An 18,275-nucleotide genomic window follows, 5' to 3' on the forward strand; every position below is an offset into this window, starting at 1 on the left:
TCAACTTGTCTCAGGTTTCTGCAATTGGGCCCTCCTCACACCCAGAACCCTGACAATAGTAGTCAAATCAGTTATGTCGACATAGTTTCTAAAGTATTGAAGTGCGCTTTAGGCCTTTAACTACCTATGGTTCTAGGGCTTTAACCATTACAAATTTATACCATCACTTCACCTTGACATGGCACATCACATGACAGTAACTTTATGATTTTATAAAATGCTCAAACAATGCACTAAGACTGTGAGTTAAAGCCACGCATGTGCTCAGTCATTGTCATCATTGCCATTCAAGTTGTTGTTTTCATAATGGATGAAGCCATCGGTCCATCATGAACTCTCAGGGCTCTGCTGAAATTACTGCACCGATTTCTCAGCATGTTCCAAGGTTATGAAAGGACAATAACCCGTTCAGCTTTAGTTATGATGCGGTGCTGCACATTTTTAGCATTTGATGAAAAGAGTTTTCAAGGTGTACCTTTGCTGCCCTGTCTTTTATTTTGACTTATTGTATAGCTATGAAGTTTTGGACGTTGCAGGTGACTGCTGACATTATTGGAAGTTGTACATAAACTTTTTAAGATGGGTCAATGTGTTGAGTTTTGTCGCTGACCAACCTTTATTTATCTTTTTCACTAATTGTCAGTCAATACAGACAACAAGATCTAATGCTAACATAAATTCACAATGTGACTTCAGGAACTTTGGTCTGTTGAAGTAGAAAGAGTGAGCTCTTTGTCCCGAGGGACCCACGTATGTACTGTAATGCACCCCTTCCTGTCAAATGGAGGAACTGAAACGTCTGTAAGGCACTCTGGGTTATTTTCATATAAAAGTGGTTTGCCTTCAGCCACGGGTTCTCACAGTTTTTCTACTCCCATTTCTTGAAGTTGATCCTGTTACATGCAGCTATGACCAAGAACTGTCCTCCTGGCAAAAAATGGGACAACGTTGTCAACATCTGTATCCGAAGTGCGGCGGAAACCAGAGGCGAACCTCCAACAGGTGAACATCACAGAGCCATGTTATGTGCCTCTAATTTTTATTACATATATACAATGTTGATTTTTGTCCTCATGCCATCTTAAAATAACACAAAGATGATATTGAGCCGCGAATTTTGTTTCATATTAGAGCTGTCAAAGTTAAAGCATTAACTATGTAGATTAATTAAAATGTTATAACGCATTAAAAAAAATAAATCAGTTAACTTAGTTTTATTTACTTCCTGCCACAGCTTCCCTCTGCTCACTTTACAGCCAAACTTAGGGAAGAGTCACTGTCACAGAGATGCACTTTTACGTAGTTTTACTTGAAAACGTTGCTCGATGGCTCATTGGAGAAATCCAAAATTATTTGCGCACTTTGCAAAGCCAAATTCAAATAACATAATAGTTGTAGGTCTTTGGTGTATTGTTCAACAATTGTATTTTACAGGAAAATAATCGTATTCAAGGATCAAAGAAAGCTATTACAACAGTCTTTGATTCAAAATATAATTATATTTTTTTCCATATTCATTCCAAGACATTATTCAAGTAAATATCAGTTCCAAGCTTTTTAAAACAATTAATCACGATTAATTATGGAAAATGTTGTGATCAACTACGTAGTTTTAAAAATGTAATCGCTTGACAGCACTATTTTTTACACTTGCTGACATGTGCTTTCATGTTATTTTGTCTTCCCAATAGAGTTGACCACAGTTTTCCATCAGAGAAGCACATCTCCTGCCGCCTGGGCAGACCCGTCAAAAGCTCTGAGTCCGGTTCTGTGGACTGTGGTGGTTTTGACCACCCTCGGGTCCATCGTGGCTTTGGCTCTCTGGTTCATCATATACAGACGGCAGAGCAGACTCAGAAGAACTTCAGGTGTGTATGGAATTCGATAGTTTTGATGCAGCGGAAACTCCAAAATAGACCACGACCCATTCTGTTGATTGACTTCAAAGTTGTTTTTATTCCAGCTTTCTCCCACAACCCAAAACAGGTTTCTTAGATGTTGAACACTCTAAATTGACCATGCTGTAGATATTAATGTAAGGGTTGTTTTTTTTACTACATGTCCCCTGCGATTGGCTGACCAAATCAGGTTTTACCCTGCCGACTGGCCAGGGGCGGAGCCATGGGTGGGCCTGACAGACTGCCCACCCAGTGAGATTCATGAAAAAATATGTACTTTTACATTTTTAGTAAATTATGAAATTATTTGTGTTTTTTTTTTAATTAAATATTAAGAATGGCATAATTGTGGTTGTCTAAGGAAGATCTGAACTTCATATTATTCGGTTATTTGAATATACGATGTGTCGGGACAGGAGGATTGTGCGAAGTGAGAGAAATATTCAGGCCCACCCTGATTTTTCCAGGCCCACCCATTAGCCACGTTCTGGCTCCGCCCCTGCGACCGGCCAAAGTCAACTGAGATGACCAAATGAGGATAAGTGGTAAATGGACGAATGGAAATACTGTAAAGTGTATGAATTTATTCCAGGGCCATCGCAATACCTTTGGTTTAAGTATCATTCATCCAATTATTCGAGAAGTTAACCACTGTCATAAAATTTGAACACAATATTTTGCAGTCCCAAAATATAGCACATTTTTTTTGTTGAACAGTAATATGAAAAATAATTGCTCAATTATATTTTTTAAATTGTTTCAATAACTGCCAATGTCATTATAGCATGTGGCTAGATTATTTTGAGGCTTAAAGTGGAAGTCAACCCCCCAAAATGATTTGCAATAACATGTTCTTTGCCTTCACGAGTGTGAACATGGGATTCTGATTAATATTGCGTTTGTGAAATATGAGTTAAATCCCAGTGGGGCCATGGCCACGTTTTCACTAACAAGTTCATTTTATATATTTTTTGATCAGGAAAATGAAAAGATTTTTATCCATTCATTTTGGAGAAATTAGGAAATAAGTAACTCCATGAATAACGCCTCTCGTTAATTAGGCCAATGGCCGCGCCCCCTACCGTTCTATCCTTGTTCGGTTGGAGTCACTGGAGGAACTGATTCCAAACTCTCCATTGGAAATCAATGTACTTTCATTGCTTATAACGTCCAAAAACGGTGATCAATTGGCACCAAAATTTATGTGGACATCCTTACTAATGACTCTTCAACATATCAAAAGGATTAACTTCTCCGTGGTCAAGATCCATGCTTGCCTGGTTCTGGTTTATTTGGATGAGGAATGGCCCCAGTTTTTCGACCGAAAACATGCCGTCCAATGGAACGTAACAGCCGAAATGGTCCGTTCCAATGCGGCCACAGTGGAGTCGGATGCGCACGTTCAAGACACCCCCGGTGTTCGATGAGGTCTTACCTCTGACGCCGCTTCACTCTCGCGGCTGCAAGCGGTGTCGGACAACGCACACGATTGCATGGGAGGCAACGCCGCGACATGAAGAGAGACGCAGGCTCATGATCACCTCCACTCGCTGCACGGACAGTAAGGAGCTCATGTTGTTGTGCTAACGCCTTTTGTTTTAACGGCCTGAAGCTAGTTGTTGCTATTAGCTATTAGCATTCTACTGTTAGCCGGGGAGAGAAGGGGGGTGGGGAAATAAAGATCCATGCTTGCCTGATTGCTTGCCCACTGCCAGTCGCCATCTGCCTCCCGAGAGTTGACCCGAGTTTAGCATCGCTAAATGTCCGTAATATAACCAGTCGGCTTTCGCGTGCGCATTCATGCTCTTGTCCGCTTCAGCTTGTGAAAGTGCAGGAGCAATCGCCACTGTATTTTTGATTTTGTGGAGGTGATCATGATGAGATCACATTTTATTTTCAATAAATCCAAACTATTGTGCAGAACACGTTTATACTTTCCAGAGCTGGGCACTAGACCCGTTTTTGCCGGTCCGGCCGCGACCCTCCGCCCTTGACCTGGGTACCCTTCCGGCCGCGACCCCCTGCCCTTATTCATTAAAATGATCACCCCCCGCCACGTTCCGACCCCCGGTCGCCCCCCCAAAAAAGTGTCCGTGATTGACGCAGCCGCAGGAGGGATGCTAATGGCAGAGGCTTTTTAAGGATCATTAGTTGGCTAATTTACTATTTGAACCCGCTGTGGACACGCTTCAAATGCACCAGTGGTACTTTACTACTTACCCAACTGCGTGTGCTTACTTCCGTTGCGAGCCCGGGGTTGGTTTTGTCGTATTGTATAATTATTTGGGTCCAACAGACGGCCAGAAGTCGCAGTCAACAAGTTACTTATTTATTTTCCACACTTCCCTTCGTTCACGGCCTTCCAAATACAAGCATCCCAGCAAACCACTGTACACAGCACGTTTGCTACGGCGTATTTCCGGAAATAGGAAATAATCTATTCTAATCACAAAAAATATCGTAGTATATCGTTTCTATTCATGTTGTGCTTGTGTTTGAATATGGTTACAATGTCTTTAAAGGGGAAATCAACCCAAACATATTTTCTTCAAGAATATGTTCCCAGCAGGCCCACTAGTTGAAACAGGGCATTCTGATTAATTTTGCGTTGATGGAATATAAATTAAGTAGCAAAATGCACTCGTTTTTAGCCATCTCAAGGGGCGGCCATTTTGTAATTTCTGTCGACTGAAAATGACATCACAACACATCACATCACATCACAACACTCAGTGCTCAGGAAACGACCGGTCGTTGCCTGAGCAACTGTGATGCCATTTTCAGTCGACAAAAATTACAAAACACAGATACATATCCCCAGAGATGGATGAAAATGGGTGGATTAACTCTTATTCCACAAACGCAATATTTATCAGAATGCCATGTTTCAACTAGTGGGCTTGCATGAAACGTATTCTTGAAAAAAATATGTTTGGGTTGACTTCCCCTTTAAACAGTGTGTTTTAAAATGTTTAAATGTGTTTTTGATCTATAGCAATAAGATGGCTGACAAACATGTATCGTGATTAGAAAATGAAACAGAAAGGTACTCGCGGAGTGATATTGTCAACAAGTGACGTTTTATACTGTCGGTATTGCAGCTATTAATGAGTCATGTGGCGTATAACAAGAGTAATGAATGTGTATATGTAATAGCATCTGGAATAGTTTTACTCATATTGTACTGAGCTGCTGCCATCGCGCTAAGTTCTTTTTCTATGCTTGTCCTCAGTCTTCACCATTACCAAAAAAGTAGCAGTAATGTTAGTTAGTGTTAGTGTTTAAACGACAAGCGTGGGTTCTGACTTACAGGACAGGCGTCCTTGGAGTCTTTTGGCGGAAGTGGGCTAGCGTGTGCTGAGGTGTGACACCACTAGCTGGGAGAAACTGTGCAGTTTCTGTTCTTCTCTCGGGCCTCCCATGGGTCAACCCCACTCTCTTGCTTGCGACTCCAGTTCTATTCTTAGCGGGTGATCAAATGAGGTCTCTGGTGAACGGCACATGAAGTGACAATCAAAGAGATTCGAACAGCATGTAAGACTAAAGCCGTTGAATCAAAAATCCACTGAAATGAGAAACAAGACTTGCCCGTTGGGAGAATGACACTATGCAAGCTGTGGTAAACTGTCATCCGACTTTTTTTGTCCAACTCAAGGAATGTCTGAAATTAGATTAGCAATTGAAGGAATTCAGCGTAATTTAGTGTCAACTGCTTCCCTGTTTCACACACAATGAAAAGTGAAAAGAGCATGACACTAGGACATAGCATAATGCCTTTACTTGGTGCCAGAAAAAAAAGAGTATTATTAATCTACCACAATTAAATAGAAATGACACCAATGTATTTAGTGAATTGGTATCTTTTAAATGGAAATAAAACAAGTGTTGAAAGTCTAAGACGGAGTAACCAATGTTTTATTTTCATAGATATATTGTGCATTTTAAAAATGATCTGATGAGATGAGGAATGTGATCAATTTGCAAAATACAACTTTTTGTGTCCTTTCCCATTCAACCAAAGACAATTCACTTCAATTCCAAGTTTGGAAAGTGTTTGAATAGACTGCTGCTTAATGAGCGTGCACGTGAGTAAATACTGTGCATGACGATTATTTCTTTTTAATTATGTTATGCACATCCGCTTTATAAATACATATGCATAGTGTACACCCACTCACCTCAACTGTAGGTTAACTTGCAAAACGTGATCTTTAACATATGATGCAAAGCAGTGTCACTTTGCACCACCGTAAACTACAAGTACAGTCATAAACGCGTTTTGCGGTCTGTTGTGTTACAAAGTTGTTATTATGTAACAGAATGCAGATGGACCAACATGCGACAACAGGAAACAAGAAAACAAAGGCAGGAAAAACTCAATAAAGATTTACTGTATTTCCAAATTAAACAAAGAGAACAATTCGAGACAAAAAAAAATACATGACAAGCACCAAACAAAACCAGGGAATCCGATTGTAACCGATATGAATACTGCATCCTACTTTATCGAATCATACAGTAATGACAATGAGGTTGAATGTAAAGGATATCATTTTTTTACCCCATTTTTTTTCAATGAATTTTGCGCTGCTCCTTCTGGTGTGCGCACCTTGGCCACCAGGGGGTAGTATAATACAGACATACAGTACAGTACATGGAGACGCTCACTACTCCTCGGTAAGCCGCACTAATAATCGTCATTTTTCGCAGCCAATAGAGAAAATATGCCGGTATTTTTTTATATTGTTATATTGCGTCATGCTCTGTCTTGGTAATGTTTGTTGTTTTTCTCTCCATGTTCGTTTTACCTGCCCTCTGTTAGTTGCCCCTCGGCGGCGCCCCTCGGTGGCGCACCTCGGTGGCGATTGCAATCAAGTCCTATTTTTAAGGCTGACCAGCACACTCGGATGCTGCTGGATCGTTCCTTTGTCCCCGTTTGTTGTGTGCGTTCTGTTTTCTGGTCTCCTTGTTTTCTGGTAGTAAGTTTTTGCTCTTTTGAATTTTAGTTTTATTTGTTGCTACAGATTGTTGAAAATAAAAGACTTAGAATTGCTCAAACGCTGTGTTACTGCAATGGGGTCCGAACAGCCATGCGCCATAGCATATTGTCAGTTGACATGTGTTGCTCCACCATTTGTGTCCAAATAACCACTGCTTAAAATGGGGTTTAGAACACCACAACACCAGTGCTATTTGTTCGTCCATTTATGGCATTTTGCATTGTTTGTTAGCATTAAGCCAAACGGAACGTGTAAATTGGCCCACTCGTATCCCAAGGCGCCACTTCATAACATACGCTGTGTGTATGTGACACATGGAAATATCACCACACACAAATATGCCCCGCCTCCACGACCTTATATTACATATCAGGTGCATTGCACCAGCTCAGAGTATTTTTGCTTTTAAGTGCCTTTTGCCTGATACCCTGTAGTGTTTGAGACAGTGTAGACCAGTGGCCGGACTTTTATAATCAGTTTGTGGTTCTTTGTGGGCAATGATGCTCAGCCTGGTTGATCATGTCATTAGTCATTAGTTGTAATTGCAGAATGGCTCATTCATAGACACATTATCAGATCTGGGTCGATACCAGATTTATTTGGTTGTTTAATTTCACACTTAATGGGTGTGTAGGCACACCAGAGACCCAGCTCTTTGTTTACAAGCAATTAAAAGGTACATTGTCCATCATATGTCCCCTTCAAATTAAATTACTATATTCACTCAAGCTTCTTTCTTGTTATGCTTTATTTATTTTTTCAGAAGAAATGGAGTCTGAACCAGAGCCTCTCCAGAAAATGGAGCCACCTATCGAAGGTCACTTGTCCACTTCAGCTTCATCGTCTCCTTCGGCCTGTGCCCACCTGTACAAGCAGGGACCCCACAACACCTCAAAGTGGGAGGAGGGATTCGCCAATTGCAGAGGGACCCCAAAATGTCAAAAGGCAGCGGAAACAGACCACGCTGAGGAGGTTGGAGTGCTTCCAGTTTGCAATGCCATGAGAGAGCACAGACTCCCACTTCCTGCCACAGAACTGGGTGGCACTGCCTTGGTTACAACCAAAACTGTGTAGATTTGAGTATTTCAACCTCAGACATCTTCCTCAGCAGGATTCCGTTGCAGTCACATAAACTGCCAGTTAGAAGGCATCCAGAAATTGACCACTTCAGTTAGTAAGTGTGACATACTGCTGGGCATCTTGGCCACTTTGCTTTTCAATGATTTTAGTGCACGTGACTGACAAAATGTTGAAGACAACAAATGATGATGCAAACATGCCATTGACCTTGAATCCAAGCAAATCCTCCTCATCCATGCTGTTGCCACTGGTGGACTAATTTGATTTAATTGGTGATATTTTATAATGTGTCTCAATGGATTTTTGTCATCTCTGCAATTGATAACATTGCAAAGGGAGTACATCAAATGGTTGGTAACGTACCAATTCCTTTCAGTGATACGAAGCCACCACTACATAATGAAAGTGCACGGAAGCCTTCAACGTGTGCCTTTGCAGTTTTATGAAGAAGTTGTTTTCAAGATGAGGACTGTTTGGACACTCCTTTTTTTCTCTTTACTGCTCTCTTTTTTTCTTCATATATTGTTATAGTCTTGATTTGACTCGTGTGGCTGTGAATAGTTAAATATATACGCATGCATCTCTCAGAACCTGTGTGAATGCTAATTAATATTTAAATCAAGCATTTTGGCCAGTAATCCCAACCTAAGAGTTATTATCACATCGCTTTGACAAATGCTCGATGCATGCTGACAGCAGATGTGGTAGACAGCAAATACGAAACATGGAGTATCAATTAGCATAGCACTTATTAGATTAGGATGCCCGGTTATTGTTGTGCTCGGCAGTGTTTATATCATGCCATGTTATGTCAAATTCCATCCTTGCTCTTTTAAGAAGGTTGCTGCAGGAAGAATGTGCTGGAGGCAGTTGGAAGTGAAGAATGAACATGATGCAGAAATAATGACTTCTCACTGCATCAGCATACTGTGAGTCTCAGTTTCCACATGCCTGCGTGAGTCACTGCAGCTCTGTCCCATTTAGCAGTGTTCATTCAAACAGGTGCGGATTATGGCTGACACCGAATGGTGGCAGTACTCTGTCGTCACAGATAAGTACTGGGGTTGTCAGTGACAGCCAGGTGGAAGTATTCCGGGGGGCTCTCCCCCTGCAGGCTGCTGCTGGTTTCCCTCCGTCTGGCAGACAAGGTTTTCCTCTTTTCGAAGCTCTCTCTGCCTTGGCTGCGCTTTTCCAGGCTGGACACGATCATGTCTGCCAGGTCCTGCTGCAGTCGCTGAAAGTTCTCCCTGAGCCCAACATGGAGGCAATTAGGAACAGTCAGACAGAGAACCAAGGAGCTCTGATAACATTTAAAGCGGAAATCAACCCAAACCAGCAGGTTCCCAGCTGGCCCACTAGATGAAGCACCGAATTCTGATTAATATTGCCTTTGTGGAATATGAGTTAAGCAACAAAATCCACCTGTTTTTAGCCATCTCAGGTGGCGGCCATTTTGTCATTTCTGTCGACTGAAAATGACATCACAACTACTCAGGGCTCAGGTATCGACCAATCACGCCTCAGCTCCAGAAAACAGGTCAGCCGTGATTGGTCGTTACCTGAGCCCGGAGCAGTTGTGATGTCATTTTCAGTCGACAGAAGTGACAAAATGGCCGCCCCTTAGATGGCTAAAAACGAGTGGATTAACTCTTATTCCACAAACGCAATATTTATCAGGATGCCTTGTTTCAACTAGTGGGCTTGCATAGAACATATTCTTGCAAAAAAATATGTTTGGGTTGACTTTCACTTTAAAGCTGATGTTGTGCATTCACTTACTGGCCATATTATGGCATTAAATGCACTAAATGAAGCTCCTCAACTCACTTCGACATACATTAGAGCCCCATTTTTCATATGCACTAGATTTCATACCATTCCGTGTTTGGCTATTTTTCTTTGAGTTGAAAATGGTTCATACCATAACTCATCCGTCTTCCTGTGTGAGTCGGCCACTCGTTTCCTGAAATCTAGCCCTACACTAAGACTTTATTTAAGTGTTTTCTTAAGTGAGTGTCACCCTGCATATTAGTCGAAAGCATTTCAAAGGTTTCTGGCGCTTACTTAATGGGTGCAACTGTTCAATATGCCACCATGGTTCCAAAGAAAGTTTGGCCCTAAACCCTTGATGAAAAAGATGAGAAACAACATTCAGGAAAAAATGCGCTGCAAATAACAAAAACTTCGGAATCCATTCCAAACAATAACTTCTCTCTCTCACTGTCTTTTATACACCATCGTGTGTCTTCAATGAGGCTAAGAGATGCTTTATTTATCCATTTCATTAGTCATTCATATTTATTTCACATTGTTTTCTATATGTTGGTTCTTATCCTTCCCAAACAGCGGGGTGGGCACCCCTGGGAACATGTTTTTTTTTTTTTTTGCCATACTAGAATAAAATATAATTGCACATCCATGCCAGTAGGTGGCAATGATGCTCTCATTTTCAGAGTGTGCACAGGGAGTATTAGCTCCTCCACAGACGTGTACTTACAACAATTTTATAGGCAAATGATACTATTTATTGACGTGGTGGAGAGCTGGGGAGCATAAAATATTTTCTTCTTCATGGGTGGGGGGGGAACAAAAAATAATTGAGAAGCACTGCTGTATGTTAAACTATTGCTATTCTCTATAAATATCTGGAATAGATAAGGGATTCATCACGAAAATGAAGGTTCCACTATATTTCCTTGGCCTGAGCTCAAAAGAGCAAATAGGTGAGTTTGCAGCAACTAATGAACGATAGTCAGAAAAAGTAGAAGAGGCGATTAGCGAATCGCAGGCATGCGGGGGAACATTGCCTTCTAACTCTCTTATGCAGTATCCTAAGGAGTCAAAATGCCCTCGGCATGATGCAGCCTGAACTTCAGTTTTATTAATAAGCAACTAATGACAGACAAGGGTGTTAACATTTTCCAATAGGATCTTGCTTATCTGTCAATACTCAATATTAAAAGACAAGATTTTGAGTGTAATTCCACTGTTGACCACTAATGATGGCACACTATGTAGTTTGAAACTGTAATTACTGTAACTGAAACTGTACATCAAGTACATCATTTCAGATCACCCCAGTTTTAGTTGAATGTGGGGCTAAGCGGTTGGGATAATGGGTGGATGGATCTGAACGTTAATCCCCTTCAGTCCTGCAAGCGACGGCTGCAGGATCATTTTATAATGTACATCTTTGGGCATGACTATTGATGTATATGGTGAGATGATAACTGGTAGTTTGGAACACATGGGATTCGTTTCCTGTGTTTGTAAATAGACGCGGGTACACTGTCAATAATTTTGTCTTATCCATTGCTCTTGCTCGCTCTCAATATATTACAGTATAGGTGCGTGAATGTGTTTGCATTATTTTAAAAGTATATTTAAAGAACTTATTTAAAACGTGCGTATTCAAACAGGAGATTTCTACATTGCCTATTTTTGTGTGTGGGAACGGTCTGGAACATAACCCTGCGATGGAGGGTGGATAATGGTACTAAACGTTGGGTAGGTTCATTGGTTTACTTACGCTGTTGGTGGTGTAGGTAGATTGTATTTGCCTCCAGTTTCTCCAGTTAACCAGTAAGTCATCTCTTTGCCTTTGCCCTGTGAGCCCGTAAAAGGCACCCAAAGGTAGAGGGATTACTATCTGCAACTTGTGTTTGAGTCTAGATGAAGAAGCAACAACGAGGTTAAAGACCACGCAGCTCACCTTTAGGTACGTCTCTCCTCTCTGCTCATACTCAAATTTACAATCAGTCCTCTGCAGGATGTTGATGGTGGACTGACTTACATGGATTCGCAGAGCTGGAACGGGGACACGGGAATGACACACGGAACTACAGTAGATGTGCATGTGTGTGGTTGCTTACGCAGGCCCGTCGACTCCATTCGTGATGCCGTGTTGACTGTGTCTCCAAATAGACAGTAGCGGGGCATCTTGTTCCCCACCACTCCAGCAGCACAAGGGCCTACACAAACACAGCCACACATTGAACTTTTTTTCATGTCATTACACTACTTCATGGGGGGAATCTGCTATCATAGATTATGATGAATCATGAGTTATTTTTTTTGAACAGTTATACATTATTTTCTTTAGTTATGCACAGTAGAGTACTGTGCCGGTATACGACAATTGGATTTATTGTTCTAGCAGTAAGCATTAGCAATAATAATATCCCAGCCTCCTTATTAGACTACACACAAAAAAAGACTGTAGTTATACTTATTGAACTCAAAACCATTTTCAAGATTATGTTATCTAAAAAAAAAAAAACATAAAATGAAGGCTAAATAAAAACAAAAACCATAATTACGCGGAATGAAATCCATATGTTACAAAAAGGTTCCTAGAACCACAAGGCTGACGGTGGCTGAAGCATTGTCATCATCATTCTAACCTTTTGTGTGTGTGGAGTGGTTGCATTACAGCGAAATGTCCGCTAGATGGCAGTGATATCCCACCAGGACTACTCACTACTCACATGAGCCAAATTCAGGTTTACAAATCATCCGTCCATCCATCCATTATCGATACCGCTTATCCTCACAAGGGTTGCGGGGCGTGCTGGAGCCTATCCCAGCTGTCTTCGGGCAGTAGGCGGGGTACACCCTGAATTGGTTGCCAGCCAATCGCAGGGCACACAGAGACAAACATCCGCACTCACAATCACACCTAGGGGCAATTTAGAGAGTTCAATCAACTTACCATGCATGTTTTTGGAATGTGGGAGGAAACCGGAGTACCCGGAGAAAACCCACGCAGGCACGGGGAGAACATGCAAACTCCAAACAGGGAGGCAGGAGCCAGGATCGAACCCACGACCTCTGAACTGCGGACGTGCTAACCATTCGACCACCGTGCCGCCTTGTTTACAAATCACTGGAATCCAATTACTGGCAATACTGTAAGTGTGTATCATTTCCAAGATCAAAAAGGGACAGCTACTGTTAGTTAAGTTGTAAAAAGCAAAATCTTTGATCAGAGTGACAAACTAAGTTATCCATAATAGTAGAATGATCAAATGTACTTTATTTATCATGAGAACAATGATATATTTTAAAATTAAATGTAAAATGTAAACAACAATGCATATTTTTAAAATAGGAGCAAAAAAAAAAAAGATACAGCAGAACCTCACAAAATGAGCGTCCTGAAAGTCATCCAATATGTATGTCAGCACATCTTGTGGAACTTTATCTCAGTAAGCATCTCACGGATTAACTCCATGATGTATTTTTTTTTTGTTTCTCTGTGCAATGCCACCACAGAACAGTACCAGAAGAACCAGAAATGGCAGTATTGTGACATCGCAAAGTGGCTGCTCGTCATAAAATTAGCAATTACCGGTACTTCTACCAAACAAATGCAAATGCATGTACCATGAGCCGAAATCTTTTCACCTTTATTTTTTTTATACAGTAGGCCATTTGTGTTTTTTCATTGAGGGCTTTATTAATTCCAGAAATACCTATAAAGCGCCACTAGGTAACAGTATCACCCTTCCAACACCTTATTCCCTAGCCATCATGACTCTCAGGAATCTTCTAAGCCCTAGTAGTTTTGCTTTATAGTATTTTTCTTACTTTACTTGTAAGACCTTGCAGAGTGTTTTTATTTATTTATTTCCTACTTTCTATGGGCAAATGAGTCAAATCACAAAAAAAATATCTTATTATGACGATGTCTTTTACCTGAATGCACACCAATACGTATCCACAGAGGAATGCCAGGCAAGTGCTGCAGCTCAAACGTCCCAACAAATGATAAGATGTCCAGTGCCATGTGAGCAATGTCCACTGCATGCCTGTCACCGTTGCGTTTAGGCAGACCCGATGCAACCATGTACGCATCCCCGATTGTCTCCACCTGAAAACAAGTATGTGATCAGCGTCCTGGTTTAAGGTGAAATAAAGCAGTGTTTTTCAAACTGTGTGCCATGTACCGCGAGATATTGTCAGGTGTGCCGTGGGAAATTATCTACTTGTGTGCCTGTGGGGTCTAGCGCCTGGCACCGTAATCATGTCTTTACTACATTGTAGTACTCTCCCATACCAGCAGGTGAAAGCAGCAGGTAGCTAATTGTCTTTTTTTAGAGACAAGCGAATTAATGACGCATGTTTATCCAAACAGGCCCGTTTTACACTAAGTATCGATTTCACACTAAGTATAAGTATGAAATATTATAAAATACTTTTTTTTGTGTTTATTTAATTCCTATTCAAGACGTTATAATACAACGCCATTCGTCAATGTTAAAAAATGCTTATATAAACAATATAACACTTATCTTTGTTAAAATAAGCTTTTTTCCCCCACAATTTCAGCTGCTGAAGTGCCGCGGGATTTTTTCAATGAAATAAATGCGCCTTGACTCAAAAAAGTTTGAAAAACACTGAAATAAAGAATAAGAAAAATATGTCTGGTAGACCCAAGATCGGAAAGAATGACACCTTGTAGACATCATGGTGGTCAAGGACGCTGTCAAAGTTCTTGTAGATCTCATTGAGCATGTCGACCACCTCCATGGGAGTGCTGTAGTGGCATAGCGTGGTGAATCCAACAATGTCGCTGAAATACACCGTCACCTCTTCATAGAGCTCCGGCTCCACTCGCCCCGTCTCCTTCAGTGACCGCACCACTGGGCTGAGGGATGAAATATGGAGGCTCGCAAAAAAAAAAAAAAAAATGCTCTTTGTGACCCACATTTCCAGTGTGACATATAAACCCACCCAGGAAGTAGCATGAAGTTAAGGCGGTCTGCTCTGTCCCTCTCAGCTTTGTACAAAGCCGTCCTCTCCTCCACCAGATTCTCCAAAGTGCGCGAGTACATCTGGAGGCGACGGATCAGGTTGTCCATGTATGTTTCTGTGGCTTGATTGTGCAAGTTGCTGTGACAACCCAAAAGGTATTTTATTATTGATTGTACAGTACAGTAGAACGATGGCAAAACATTAAGATAGACAACTCACAAAAAGTTAGCGATACTTGGTTTTGAGGTGAAATTTCATTTAGGCACATCATGATATCTCACCCCAAAGCCCCAAAAAAATGTTTCTGTATGTTTGGCAGTTAACACCGACATGCGAACGGTCACATACCTGAAAATCTTACCCAGATTTAACTCGATTTTCTTAAAATCTGGCCTCCGCTCTGGATCTTCATCCCAGCAGTTCTTTATCAGCATGTGCAACTGGCACAACACACGCACATGCAGACAGCATACAGTAAGATCTTGAGTAAAAACTCTCCTCACTTTTAGGTCACTTTATTTCTCTCACCTCAATGTCTTTCTCTGACACACCATCAAAGTTGAGTTCTGGCCTAAAGACACCCATCCCATTGGGATACTGCACCCTGTACATCTTCTCTGATCGAAGAGATAAAATTGAGGTTAAGGTCAGATCAGAAGTGAAACTGGAAGACTACTGGATTATTACTATGCCATTTTTTTTGTTTTGCCAATTCAACCAAAGAACATTTCAGAGTTAACGTGGAAGTCAACCCAAACATATATTTTTTTCAAGAATCTGTTCTGTGCTTGCACAAGTTGAAACACGGCATTCTGGTAAATATTGCGTTTGTGGAAGAGTTAATCTACCTGTTTTTAGCCATCTCCGGGGGCGGCCATTTTGTCACTTCTGTTGACTGAAAGTGACATCACAACTGCCCAGGGTTAAGGTAAGGACCAATCACGGCTGACCTGTTTTATGAAGCTGAGCCGTGATTGGTCGTTACCTGAGCCCTGAGCAGTTGCGATGTCATTTTCAGTCGACAGAAGTGACAAAATGGCCGCCCCCGGAGATGGCTAAAAACAGGTAGATGGCCGCTCCATAGGATGATTAAAACGGGGTGGATTTTGCTGTTTAACTCATATTCCACAAATGCAATATTAATCAGAATGCCGTGTTTCAACTAGTGGGCCTACTGGGAACATATTCTTGAAAAAAATATGCTTGGGTTGATTTCCTTCTTTAAGAGGTGATTGACGTTATAGTCCATCCCAAAGGTGTTTGATAGCGTTGAAGTCAGGGTTGAAGTCAGGGTTCTGTGTCTTCTCTGCCAAATTCCTCCATGCATGTCTTTATAGACCTTTGCATTCAGTTATCGAAAAGGGTTTGGTTGGATAAAGAATTAGGAACCAAGGATGGAATTAAGGAGGAATTAAAGTGTATAGTCTAGCCCCTGAGTTATATATTCATGAACTAATCAATACCTGCACGACTCAAACAGCACTTCGTGTAGAATGGAGCCTGCCTCAGAATGATTTCATGTGCGATGATGCCATAGCTGTAAACGTCTCCTTTTTGCGATACCCCATCTTTACGGAGGTGCTCAGGTGCTGTCCATACATCTGAGTGTAGAAGAGAGGACCTCTATGTACAATAAAGTATAACGACCAATAATCGCCACCTCGAGTATTGATCGCTCTGACCGCTCACCTCTGCCTGGCTTCAGGATGGTGTGGCAGCCGAAGTCGGTGAGCTTTACTACCATGCGGTTGTCAACCACACAGTTGGTGGACTTGAGGCGCCCGTGGACTTCAATATTACTGGAGTGGAGATATGACAGGCCCTGGTGCAGGTAGGCGAGACGTCCGGTTAAAATTTGCCGTCAATGAGTCACCCAGTTAATATCAAACATGGACAATTATACTGCTACACATTGAACATTCATAATACATTACCTTTGCTATATCATACATGACTGATATTTTAAACTCCATGTCCATGAAGGTTTCATCTGGGTAGGAGATTCTGTCATTTAGGATGTACTGGAAGGATAAACAGATAAAGATAAAGTGTGCTGTGTGTAGGAGAATAGAATCCAGACAAAACAAAAATGGATGCGGCTATCATAGAAAGATCGTTCAAGATAAGCCTTGTGGAAGTGACTGTAATCGTAGTCAATGTTCAAAAAGTAACCAAACACCAACCAGGCAGCTAATCGCAGTTATTGCTTGACAACTACGACAATCCTTTTAGTGTTCTTTAAAGTGTGTCAGCCATAACAATCAATAATAAAATGATTGTGTTCAATGGAAAAAAGAGGCCATCAACTGTCATAAACCATGTAATTGGGAAATAAGTCACATCTGCACTTATCGGCCATGCCTTGCTTTGTTCCTGCTCGCCCTGGCATTGTTTTCAATCGTGTCTTTCAGACTTAGTCAAATTTGGTTTGATCAGTAATTGTTTGGAATTCTTATATTATTGAGGCTAACTAGTTTCCTTCTTCCACATGTACAGTATTTTCATACTGAAGTCTTGTGCAGCTTCATTCACTACAATATCCAAATTCCGTTTGATCAAGTCAGAATATGATTCAGCGAATTATTAATTCTGAATTTTTCTTGAATTTTCAGCTCAACGCAAATCTTTTGTTTCTGTGAAAAACTGTCAAAAGGTTTGTCTCTTGTCAAAGTGTAACGCTTCATTTAATTTGATTGATTATCAAGCAGGGCGAACAATTCCTATCCAAAGGGTCACATTAAGGTAGTACTTATGTTTGTAAGTTTGAAATCACATTTTTTTTTTTTTTTTTGGTGATGATTTTCTCACCCTAAGGGAGCCCCTCTGGCACAGCTCAAACACTCCAAACACAGCATACTCAAACTTCACTGTGCCATAGAACTTAGTCAAGTTGTAGTAATCGATCCGCAGCAACTTGAAAGAAACACACAAAGAGAAGTTAAAAACTCACGGCAACATTTATCCCTCGAAAATTCTAATATTTGCACTTTGTAATATCCAATACAAACACTTAACATTTTTCCTTGCGATAGAAAATGCAGGGAGCTCATAATCTAATAATGCAGTACTGTGTGTTTATTATTACTGTAGTTGCACTTGCAGTGGTGTAGAACTGCATTGCATCATATTTGTGAACAGTAGACAAAATAGTATGTTGCTCTTCTCATACTGTATCAGCTATCTTGCAGTGCAGTTCTACACCACTTTAAACTGCGACACTAATGACATTGTTAAATTAATAACACTATAAAAGTGTCAAGTAAATTTGATTCAATTGTGCAAGTATACCTAAAAAATGTACAGTAAATACAGTAGGGTGTCTTACAATGTTAAGCTCAATCATCTGCTCCTCTGTGAAGTCTCCGTCAGTTTGTCTCAGCTCTTTCAAGATAACTGGCTAAAGACACAAAAGTCAAAGGGTGTTAACATTTTTGCTTTTTCTTTTCATTCTTTATGTCAATCTTTTTTGGGGGAACCTTTTTGTCATAGCGTCCTCGATGTGAGTAGAACGTGCTGTCCTTCCTCTTATCTTCATCAATCT

General features: G+C 41.0%; 2 protein-coding genes across 6 annotated transcripts in view; one reads left to right on the plus strand and one right to left on the minus strand.

Annotated features, from left to right (window-relative positions):
• The first annotated feature begins 244 nt into the window (after nucleotides 1–244).
• Nucleotides 245–9,338, plus strand: LOC147134968 (uncharacterized). 2 transcript variants are annotated; one of them, XM_086055744.1, is made up of 4 exons: nucleotides 245–801; nucleotides 888–1,002; nucleotides 1,692–1,868; nucleotides 7,665–9,338. In XM_086055744.1, the coding sequence occupies exons 1-4, from the start codon at nucleotides 763–765 to the stop codon at nucleotides 7,970–7,972; spliced, it is 639 nt and encodes a 212-aa protein (XP_085911870.1). In that variant the 5' UTR covers nucleotides 245–762; the 3' UTR covers nucleotides 7,973–9,338. The 2 variants fall into 2 exon arrangements, with proteins under 2 accessions (XP_085911870.1, XP_085911869.1); XM_086055743.1 differs by having other exon boundaries at nucleotides 601–801; nucleotides 7,662–9,338.
• Nucleotides 6,201–18,275, minus strand: part of gucy2ca (guanylate cyclase 2Ca) — a 31,001-nt gene continuing 18,926 nt past the window's right edge. For all 4 annotated transcript variants that reach the window (XM_086055739.1, XM_086055740.1, XM_086055741.1 and 1 more), the window contains 15 exons: nucleotides 18,211–18,273; nucleotides 18,060–18,131; nucleotides 17,543–17,647; nucleotides 16,669–16,755; nucleotides 16,424–16,556; nucleotides 16,198–16,335; nucleotides 15,263–15,351; nucleotides 15,083–15,174; nucleotides 14,714–14,872; nucleotides 14,435–14,627; nucleotides 13,676–13,850; nucleotides 11,851–11,949; nucleotides 11,691–11,785; nucleotides 11,508–11,584; nucleotides 6,201–9,225 (listed from right to left, as the gene is read on the minus strand). In XM_086055739.1, the coding sequence (XP_085911865.1) occupies nucleotides 9,024–9,225; nucleotides 11,508–11,584; nucleotides 11,691–11,785; nucleotides 11,851–11,949; nucleotides 13,676–13,850; nucleotides 14,435–14,627; nucleotides 14,714–14,872; nucleotides 15,083–15,174; nucleotides 15,263–15,351; nucleotides 16,198–16,335; nucleotides 16,424–16,556; nucleotides 16,669–16,755; nucleotides 17,543–17,647; nucleotides 18,060–18,131; nucleotides 18,211–18,273 (1,779 nt within the window). In that variant the 3' untranslated portion in view covers nucleotides 6,201–9,023. The remainder of the gene's footprint in view (nucleotides 9,226–11,507; nucleotides 11,585–11,690; nucleotides 11,786–11,850; nucleotides 11,950–13,675; nucleotides 13,851–14,434; nucleotides 14,628–14,713; nucleotides 14,873–15,082; nucleotides 15,175–15,262; nucleotides 15,352–16,197; nucleotides 16,336–16,423; nucleotides 16,557–16,668; nucleotides 16,756–17,542; nucleotides 17,648–18,059; nucleotides 18,132–18,210; nucleotides 18,274–18,275) is intronic.

The sequence above is a fragment of the Filicampus tigris genome, chromosome 16 (assembly GCF_054856515.1).
Source record: "Filicampus tigris isolate MCC_2025a chromosome 16, RoL_Ftig_1.0, whole genome shotgun sequence".
Taxonomy (NCBI): domain Eukaryota; kingdom Metazoa; phylum Chordata; class Actinopteri; order Syngnathiformes; family Syngnathidae; genus Filicampus; species Filicampus tigris.

What these genes read in the sequence shown, in the direction of transcription:
- LOC147134968 (XM_086055743.1), top strand. Translation starts at nt 763, where the DNA reads ATGCACCCCTTCCTGTCAAATGGAGGAACTGAAACGTCT. An exon ending in CAGAGGCGAACCTCCAACAG is followed by an intron (nt 1,003 to 1,691) that starts GTGAACATCACA and finishes TCTTCCCAATAG; the next exon opens with AGTTGACCACAGTTTTCCAT. An exon ending in CAGACTCAGAAGAACTTCAG is followed by an intron (nt 1,869 to 7,661) that starts GTGTGTATGGAA and finishes TTATTTTTTCAG; the next exon opens with AAGAAATGGAGTCTGAACCA.